The 10,007-nt window shown below is 35.9% G+C and overlaps 1 protein-coding gene and 1 non-coding gene across 3 annotated transcripts; both read left to right on the top strand.

The window, feature by feature from the left end:
* Window positions 1-1,034: 1,034 nt before the first annotated feature.
* LOC110722204 (protein LONGIFOLIA 1-like) lies at window positions 1,035-7,771 on the top strand. 2 transcript variants are annotated; one of them, XM_021901469.1, is made up of 5 exons: window positions 1,035-2,584; window positions 3,096-3,163; window positions 3,642-5,663; window positions 5,772-5,919; window positions 6,773-7,771. In XM_021901469.1, exons 1-5 carry the CDS (start codon window positions 2,425-2,427, stop codon window positions 7,594-7,596), a joined length of 3,222 nt encoding a protein of 1,073 aa, XP_021757161.1. In that variant the 5' UTR covers window positions 1,035-2,424; the 3' UTR covers window positions 7,597-7,771. The 2 variants fall into 2 exon arrangements, with proteins under 2 accessions (XP_021757161.1, XP_021757162.1); XM_021901470.1 differs by lacking the exons at window positions 1,035-2,584; window positions 3,096-3,163 and adding an exon at window positions 3,218-3,336.
* Window positions 7,772-9,223: 1,452 nt separating this feature from the next.
* Window positions 9,224-9,295, top strand: TRNAT-CGU. Its single transcript has one exon. It is a non-coding gene; the product is annotated as a tRNA-Thr (tRNA).
* The last annotated feature ends 712 nt before the right edge of the window (window positions 9,296-10,007 follow it).

The following is a 10,007-nucleotide window of genomic DNA, read 5'->3' as shown; positions in this document are numbered from 1 at the left end:
TAATGCTTTACCTTATATTAACTCGTAAAGTAATCAAGTGGCAAGTTTCAAACAAACAAAAAATGGAGTAATATAAATCAAGTAGCAACTAACCAATAATATTTGGAATATGGAACTGTTTATCCACATAAAATGGTTGAATAGTTGCTTTCAGTGGAACGTAGGCTAGGAAATGAGCCATTATATTTTTGTTTAAAAAAAAAATCTCTTCTTCTTCTTCAAAAGAAAAATCTATTGTCAATTTAGTATTTTTAAAAGAAAAGGAGAAAAACTGTAATGATATGGAAAATTTGGTATAGCTAGTTATGTTTGTGGATCTCTTTTGGTTTAATTTTTTTTGTTAATAATATCAACGAGGGAAAATAGGTTTACAAATATTTTTTAGTGGTATATATGTCCGCAATATAAGTATATGTCCGCAATATAAGTATGTAACTAGTGTGTGGCCCGGGCTTTTGCCCGGGTGATACTTTGAATAATTTCGTTTTTATATTAGACGCTTTAAAAGACGTACATTATAATTTTTTTATGTATTAAATTTGAAAACAATGACTACAATAACTCATTTTGGATTTTTTTGGTTTTATACTTCCTCCGTTATTTTATTATTGCACCACTTGTCTTTTTAGGAAGTTTCATAAATATTGCATCATTTCCACTTTAGGAAAAAAATTACTTGTGTTCACACTACAAATACCCAACATACCCTTGCTTTTTCACACTTACTTTTTAATTTATCAATATGTCATATGAGCAATTTTGTATTTTTACCTTTCTCTCTCTTACTTTTTTCCAATACCAAAATATTTGTATTCAACCCTATGATGCAATAATAAAAAAACGGAGGAAGTATTACATTATAATACTTGTACAATATATATTTATACATAAATGTGGAAATATAGATTATAATTTAATTCTAGCTAAGATGACAATGCATGTGGTTTTTATTCAATGAAGTTTAGGTTCAAATCTCTTTGCATGCATTTTTAATTAAATTGAATGATGATGTGGCATGATGGTAGAGGTTGTTAAATGATGATGTGGCATAATACATGTGTAAGAAGGGGTACACGTGACACATACACAATTTTATAAACGCCTTTTAATGTATAGTATAGATTCATTTTGTCAATCAAACAAATACTTTTAGAGTTTTAGGTATCTAATATTAAAAAAAAAAAAGTACTTCTAGACATCAACTCCATAATCTTGTTCATTTTCGAGTGAGTTTCCTTCTCATAAAAATTAAAAATTAAGAAACAAATAAAATAAAAAAGGACACCCTACTAATTAAGATGTTTTATCACACACTCTCTCTCCTCCAACTGACAGCTTCACATGCCCATGCAGGTACCTCCATGACCCCACCCATATAATCATTCCACATGCAAGAGATCATCTCTCTCCACAAATTCTTCTTCCTTCAGATAAATCCCATGCATTAGATTTCACTAATTTAATCCCTTTTTGTTTTTTTCATTCCTAAAGAAATTTCCCATTTTTATTTTTCAATTTTTTTTTTAATCAAAGCCAATCACCTGCTCTGCATCACATGGGTAGAGGGAGAGTACTCTGTATTCCATATTCTCTGATTTAACAATTCTCCAATTCTTCATTTTCTGTCATTTTCTCTGTCTTTTGGTTGTCATTTATTTTTGTGTTCTGCGCAAATCAAACTCAAACATTTCTTCTTGGATCTGCAGTTATTCTTCCTTAAAGTTTTTATTTTGATTGTGATTTTTCCTGCATTCCAAGGGTTTTGATTGTTATTCACTTGATGAGCTATAAGTCAAATTTCTGGGGTTTTTTTTAGATACCCAGTTGAGCTAATTGAATTTGCTCATCTGGGTATCTCTTATCTTCCTGCAATTTGTACTGGGTAGTTAAGTTTCAGGTCAAAAAACCCAGAAAATTGGTACTGTAAAAGCCTGCATTTAGTTGATTTTTACACAAATTGGTAGGTGGAGACATTACTACTGGGGTTGCTTAGTTCTAGCTTGCTTAATTTTGAAGATAGATTAACTGATTTGTACTGATTTTGTTTTTTGGACTGGAAGGTTGGTAATGAAGAAGTGATTTCTAGGGTTTAATTTTTGGGTGGTTGGAGGTTGAAATTTTGGCGTTTTAATGATTAAAATCTGATTTAAGAGTGTTAAATTTAGTTAATCAGGACAAATTTCAAGCTTAATTACCGAGGAGTAATAGTTTGTCCCCACTCCCAAATTCTGAGGGTCTGACATTTCTGTACTCAGATTTGAGGAGGTGGTGGGGATTTTGGATTTTGCTGAATTTGGAGGAAAATGGCATAAAACATTATCCTAAAGAATACAGGGAAAAGTATATCTGGGATTGGTTAGGGTGTTTGGATTTTGTGTGTGAATTTGGAGAAGTGGTAGTTGTGTTTTGTATTTCTTTGGTGCCATGGCTGCAAAATTGTTGCATTCATTGGCAGATGAAAATCCAGATTTGCAGAAGCAAATTGGATGTATGACTGGAATTTTCCAAATCTTTGACCGCCAACAGCTCATCTCCGGGAGGCGGCCGAACCCACGGCGGCTCCTTCCTCCTCCTCCTCCAACAGGTAGTCTGTAATTGCACTTTGGGTTGATTTGGGATATTCTTATAATTTTATCTTTGACTGTTTCATTGCTATTTGTTAGATTGATTATGTATTCTCTTATCTTGTATGCTCATTTATAATTCTTCTGTATATTTGGCAACCTACTGTCCTTTAACACTGTGTTGTTTTGGTTGTCATTATTGTTTGTGCCTATGGTTGGATTTTTGCAAATAGGACTTTTAGGAGTTAGAATGTCATAATAACTTGCATTCTACCTTCTGTTGATTTGGTGGTTCTTGCTAGTACCTATTCACAATTTTAAATTCTTTATGTAATTTGTTTCTCATCTTAATTACTATTTACATTTTTCATGTCACGGGTTCACGTCGAGTATTGGGTGAAAGGATGGTGCTAATTTTATGTTGAATTTTGAGATTGTATACCTGTGGTGTGAAATCATCTACCCTGCCTGTCCCCTGCCAAATGCTCAATGCTGTACCATGTATTAATCATCTATCGCCCTTTTCTACAGGCAATTCTGAATGTAGCAATGAAGACCTGGATGCTGATTCTAGTAATGCATACAATCGTGCAACGCTGGTACTGGATATCAACTTGGCTACCTTTCTATTATCTTTGTTTAATTTGTTTCATTTATGTGCAGTTTGTTATGTCTATGCTTAGTTTTGTTTAATCACTTGATGGGTGTGCGACCTGTGCATATGGATTATTATAGATGAACAGAGAAATGCCAGTCTTAAAACTTAATCACGGTGAGGAAAATTGAATGATATAGTGTGATAATGAAGTGGCGGAACATTTTAGTTTTGTATACTCCTCAACAATCTCCTTGAGATGGCCAATGCTTGAACTCATGAATAATCAACTTCAACAAAATATGATTAGCTGTGAATGTATCAAGTGCAGTTCATTATGTTGACACTTTGGAGTTTTAAGCACTACTTTCCAATTTAGCTTTGAGTATAGTCATCTGAGGATACGTCAATGTAGGATACTACTTGCATTTGTTATCAATTTGTATCAACTAAGATTGAATAATTTAGCTTTGTGGTTGCAGGAAAAGAATCTAAACAAAAATGCAAATGAAAAACGAGGATCCACTGAATCATCAAGAGCCTCCTTTTCTTCTTCATCACGGTCATCATCATTTTCCTCCCTAGATTGCGGCAGAACAGGACAACCAGAGCCATCTTCCATGGATCGAATTATTTTTCCAGAGACTCCTTCAAGAGACCCTGTCATAAGCCAGACTAGTGCTAGTCCCAGGATGGGAAGGCTTTCTGTTGATATTCGGGATGTGGTTAAGGATTCAATGTACAGAGACTCTCGTGGTCTACCAGTTCAGACCACTGCTAAGGAGGAGGATAAATCAGGCTACACTTTGAAACATGGTGATTCTCCAAGACCTCAGCAGTTGTCGAAATCAGTGGATGGATCATTAGGAGTTGGGATGAAGGGGAATAACATGACAGCTGACATTAAGGAATCTTTAAGAGTTCTTGCTAAACTTCGTGATGCTAGGTTGAACTATAATGAAAATGAACAACCGAGATTATCTCATGAGTCACAGGAAGAATCTTTCTTTCCAATACCAAGAGATGCTCCTAGATTTTCTTATGATGGGAGAGAGATAAGTCGCAAGATTAAAGATCTTCCAAGGTTTTCTTTGGACAGTAGAGAAAGTTCTGCAAGGAGCTCCAATACTGATTCAAAATTAAGTAGCGACATCTCTAATGAAAGAGCTAAAAGTGCACTGCAGCCATTAAATAATCAGTCGCGGCCCTCTAGTGTGGTAGCTAGACTCATGGGCCTTGATTTGTTGCCCGATTCTAAACGTTCCAATGAAAGTCAATTGGGGCCAATAAAGATGTTCCTTGAAGACAATGGTCCCTCTTTAGCACCATTGAGAGTAACTGATGTAAGCAGGCCAGTTTGTCTTCCCAAATCGCCAAGGAGCACAAGGAAGGAGTCAACTTCACCGAGGTGGAAGAATTCTGATACAATCATGAAACCAATTCCTACTTCGAAAATTCCTATTGAACCAGCACCATGGAAGAATCTGGATGGAGGTCGAGCTTCTCCAAAGCAAGCTTCAAAACAAATAAAATCCTCACCGAGCACATCAAGCACTTCCCCGTCAGTTCTTGGTGAAATGGAGAAACGGTTGAAAGATATCGAGTTCAAACAATCTGGAAAGGATCTTCGTGCCCTGAAGCAGATACTGGAAGCAATGCAAGTAAAGGGTATATTGGAGGCCTCAAAAGATGAGTACTCTTTTAATGTGGGAGACAAGAGGGACCATGGCAGTAGAATTGGTTCTGATACGAATGCTGGGAGCTCCCATGACTTCCGCACTAATAGAGCTATTGCTTCCAAACAAAAGGGAAGTGGCACATCAAAAGCATTTGAATCCCCAATTGTTATTATGAAGCCTGCTAAGCTTGTCCAGAAATCTAGCATTCCTGCTTCCTCCATCATCCCTATTGATGGCTTGTCTTCTCTTCAACGGCCCCAGAGCAGCGATGGTGCATCTCACAGAAGGAATTCAGTTGGTAGCAAAATACCCAAGGATCAGACTATTAAAGACAGTCGCATAAATCAGGCTGCTAATAAGAAATTTAATAATAGAAATTTGAAAGTGGCTCCATCTTCATCAAGATCATCACAGATAGCCAAAGATAGTACTGCAAATTCATCAAAAAATTCGGGATCCGTAAGCCCTAGATTGCAACAGAAGAAGCTGGAGTTTGACAAGAGATCCCGTCCTCCAACCCCACCTGCTGATTCAAACAAATCTAGAAGGCAACCTAGTAGGCAGACAACTGAATCTAGCTCCCCAGGTGGGAGACAACGATTAACCAAGACCAGCAGTGTGCAACAAATTGATGATCAATCAAGTGAAAAATGTAGCGAATCTAGGAATTTGTGCTGTCAAGAAGATAATGTATATGTGCAATCTGACGCCAATTTGGAGCCAAGAATGGATACAGAAAGCACCAGCACCAAGCAGCCTGTGGATGCAGCCGTCTTTCAGAGTCCTTCTGGGGATAAGTGTTGGGTTTCTGAAGAAATAAAGGAAGTAAGTTTTTTTTTTTTTTTTTTTTTGATCTTTTTATGACCATGAGATGGCCGTTTTGGACCATTCTAGATCATTTGGCTAAGGATGTACATGTATAATCTGTTGCAGGATTTGAGCTTAAGGTTGATAGACGAGAGCATGATGGGATATCCTGCTTTTGCCCCTGAACAGCCAAGTCCTGTTTCAGTGCTCAACTCCTCTGCATACATGGAAGGCTCTCCATCTCCTGTTAAACAAACTATAGATGTCTTTAAAGGTGAAGATTTATTCCTTTTAATGGTTTTTTTTTTTTTTTTTTTTTTTTTTTTTTATCCTTTTTAATTTTAAATTTTTTTTTTTAATTTTTTCCCATTGCCATATAAATACATGTGAAGATAAATTATGGGTTTCTAGCTGCTGCATCCAATCATCCATTGATGCTTGCAGCCAGAATTTCCTTGCCACCGTCCTTTTGTAGTTTTGATTCAGTAGGTTTACTCATTGTCAACTTACATTCCTTTTTCTAGGAGGCCTGAGATGGTAGTTTCTGCATTGAGGTGCATAGGATTTGCTAGCATATTTTTGTTATACTGCAATAATAACCTTTTATGAAGACTCAGAATTCACTTCAATGAATAAAGATGATTACATAGTAACGCTGAACTTTGTATGGCATTGAAATAGGATCTTTGTCATGCTTGAAATGGTTTTGAAATGTTATGCTGATTGCCATATCTGGACAGAAATGTATTTTTTGTGTGTTGATTGCTTAATTCTGACATGACTTGTGTAAAACAACCCACCCGAAAGGGTCAAAACAACTTATCTCTAGCTGAAAGGTAATGCTTTTAATATTTATAAACTTAAACAAACACCAAAAGTTAGCCATAAAACAGATATGACTGAGGCCATGTTAGAGATATATGCAAAAGTAGAGGATCATTTTAGAATATGACCAAAAAAAATTTCCACCATATGGAAACTGCAATAATTAGAAGCCACTGTGTGACCCCCCCCCCACTCCCACCCCCTCTCTTTTTTTTTTTTTGGGCAAATTTCTATATAATTTATTTTTTTATTTTCTCCTACAACCCACTGATTGGTTCCTTGTGTTCATGACACAAATTTAGTTGCTGAATCAAATGATGCCGAGACAGAGTTGTGGAGTACAGTAGATGAGATTTCTACTCAGAATACAGTTTTGGAGCTTCCTTCTGAGATTAGTCGTAAGAAATTACAGAGCATTGACAACTTGGTTCAGAAGCTCAGACGATTGAACTCAACTCATGATGAAGCCCAGACAGATTACATAGCCTCACTGTGTGAGAACACTAATCCAGACCACAGATACATATCTGAGATACTCTTGGCTTCAGGTCTCCTACTCAGAGAGCTTAGTTCGGGTTTCACAGCCTTCCAACTCCACCCATCTGGCCATCCTATCAACCCAGAACTGTTTTATGTTTTAGAGCAGACAAAAGCAAGCAGTTTGCTTGCCAAAGGGGGGAATGTTGATGAGGTTTCTCTCAGCAAATCCAAGCCTGAAAAGTTTCACCGCAAACTCATATTTGATGCTGTGAATGAAATTCTCACCGGAAAGTTGGCCATTATGGGCCAACCTAGTGAGCCTTGGTTGAAGCCTGCAAAACTTGCTAAGAAGACCCTTAATGCTCAGAAGCTTCTGAGAGAGTTGTGCTCCGAGATAGAATTGCTTCAAGTTAAAAAGCAGGATCTCAGTTTAGAGGAAGAGGAGGATGGGTTGAAATGCATCTTGTGGGAGGATGTTGTGCATAGATCAGATAGTTGGACGGATTTCCGAGGTGAATTTTCCAATGTTGTCCTCGATATAGAGCGATCCATATTCAAAGACTTGGTAAATGAGATCGTTATTGGTGAGTCAGCTTGCCATCAACGTAAGCCTAATAGGCGATGCAGGCAACTTTTTTCCAAGTAACAACCCTTTTTTTTTTTTTTTTTTTTACTTTTCGTTTTACCCCAGAATGTTTACCTTACCCTTTTGATGCTTCTATCATCATGATTAATTTTTTTTTTCTTTGAATTTTAATCTATGTAAAAGGCGTAAAATAATAAGAAAGCCACGGATAGGAACTAAAATACTTGTTTCATTAACACCTCATGTTCTTCAGCGGATTGTATAGAGTATCTAATGTTAATAAATTATATTACAGCATAAAAATTCTTCAGAATCAGTATATCTGAAGTAGTGAAGTCTCTCCTATTTTATCTTTTGCCTCTGTTGAGACTGTACAAGGTTTTGATCATGTACTTTTCTACTATTACATTCACTCTAGTCTAGTTGTGATCTGAGTTATGCAATATCCGGGGTTAAAAATCATCGTAAGATTCAAAGGGATTACAATCAGGTAAATGTCAAAAAACTGTCGTGAAGTTTCAAAGGGACTGCAATGTACTGTGAGTCTGCGATCAGTATGTGAAGCGTTTTCTTTCTAGGTAATATTCAGATCAATTTTCGCTCCATGATTGCAATATTTCTTGAAGGAATGATGCCAGCCAAATATATAGGGGTGTGTAGAGTGTAGTGGTGATTTTGGAAAGGGGGCGTTTATCCCAAACCTTCTAACACTGAACACTGCCTCCTCCGCCTGCTTTTGCCCACCGGCCACACCATCTCCGTGACTCCGTCCTCTTTTTGTTCATGCATAATGACCATCTTGTAGCTTCCCCAAACTACACACCCTTACCCCTCCTGCTTCACTGGCTTGGCCATAAACATAGGCAACATTATATGACCACCTTTTGAAGAGTATACGTTTATCAAAGAATAACTTGTTAGAGTACCTGACAAAGCTCTCTCTTTGAAACTCATGCACATGAATTTTCAACAAAAACTTTAAATTATTGGAGCACTGGGTTTAAACAAAAATCTGAAACATACATGTATCAACTATCAAGTATTATAACCTTAAAAAATGGATGTCTTAAAAACCCTAGGGATGTGTGACTGTAGGTTTGAGAAAAACCCTCAATCCTAGAATAAATTTTCTAAAAGATAAAATAAAAAATAGTACTATATAACCAAAATGTCAATTGTTATTTTTTATATTTTGTCGTGAATATAACAAATAGATCAAATCAAGGAGACAATAATGCCAAGTGCACTTTAAAATTTATTTTGTTATCCAAGTCAGACGTTCAAAATATACATGCTCCAACTTGAGGGAGGGTGTTGAGACATAAAAGAGTAAGAATTTTTGTATTACTTTGTAATTATATTGTATGATGATTTAGTTTATTAATATATAAATGTTATATATCTAAGATTAGAAAAATTGGTGAGAAACAAGGATCTTCAAAAGTTCAAATTCAACCATGCAAGCAAAAAAAACTAACCTTACGATATTAGTACTGAAAGTCTAAAACTTTGAATACTCTCATAACGATGTTTTTTGGTAGACCCAGACTTCAAATATGAACTTACTCTATTTTAGTGATACAATTCGTGGGTCAAACTCAAAAGGCCCAAGTAGAAAAGTGAGTTATTTAAACCGCAAAACGATGTAAGAGATTATTAATGTTTAAAGAATATTCAAATAACAAATGCCTCCGTAGCATAGTGGTAGTGCGTTCGCTTCGTAAGCGAAAGGTCGCGAGTTCGATCCTCGCCAGGGGCTAATAATTGATATTTCCCATTATTTTTTTGGTGTAATAATATTTTCGACCCTAATTTACACACCGGGTATCACGAAACTATTAGGACTCCTACGAGATACAACGAAGACAATCACAACAATGTATACGTAGTATCCTTTTGATCTAAAATACTCAAAATATGAGTAGTTATGATGATGATAATTTAACATGCAAAAGGTTTCATAAAGAAACAAAAAAATTGATATTCTTCGAGCCAAAAATCACAAAGAAACTAACTGACACAACCGTCACAAAAGAGGTCCTTTTTTTTTTTTTCTTCGCTACTCAAGCCAAACGTCACAAAGCAATTTTCCTCAATATTGAGGCACTTTTGCTTCTAATTCTTTGCTATTTTTTAATTAAACACACCTTCACCTATATTAATTAAGTTAAGTAAACATATGCATTATGTAGCAATTTTAGCACGTGTTCTTATAATTATTGGACTATAAGAGCAAGGCTTACAAAAGTTACAATAAAACAAGACAATAAATGTGATCCTTTGTTTTTCTATACATATAGTCAAGATAATAACAAATTTAGATCATCGTCTGATGCATTAAGACTGAGCCACCATATATGACTTTGAGAGATAGTCATACATAAATAGTCATACATATATCTCTATTCACAGTCCAAAAAATAGTCTTAGTTTGGAAAATAGCTCAATGCCTCCTTTTTTCAGTTTTCAGT

Source organism: Chenopodium quinoa, unplaced genomic scaffold (assembly GCF_001683475.1).
Source record: "Chenopodium quinoa cultivar QQ74 unplaced genomic scaffold, ASM168347v1, whole genome shotgun sequence".
Lineage (NCBI taxonomy): Eukaryota > Viridiplantae > Streptophyta > Magnoliopsida > Caryophyllales > Amaranthaceae > Chenopodium > Chenopodium quinoa.
This window is presented reverse-complemented; position numbering and strand designations above follow the sequence as displayed.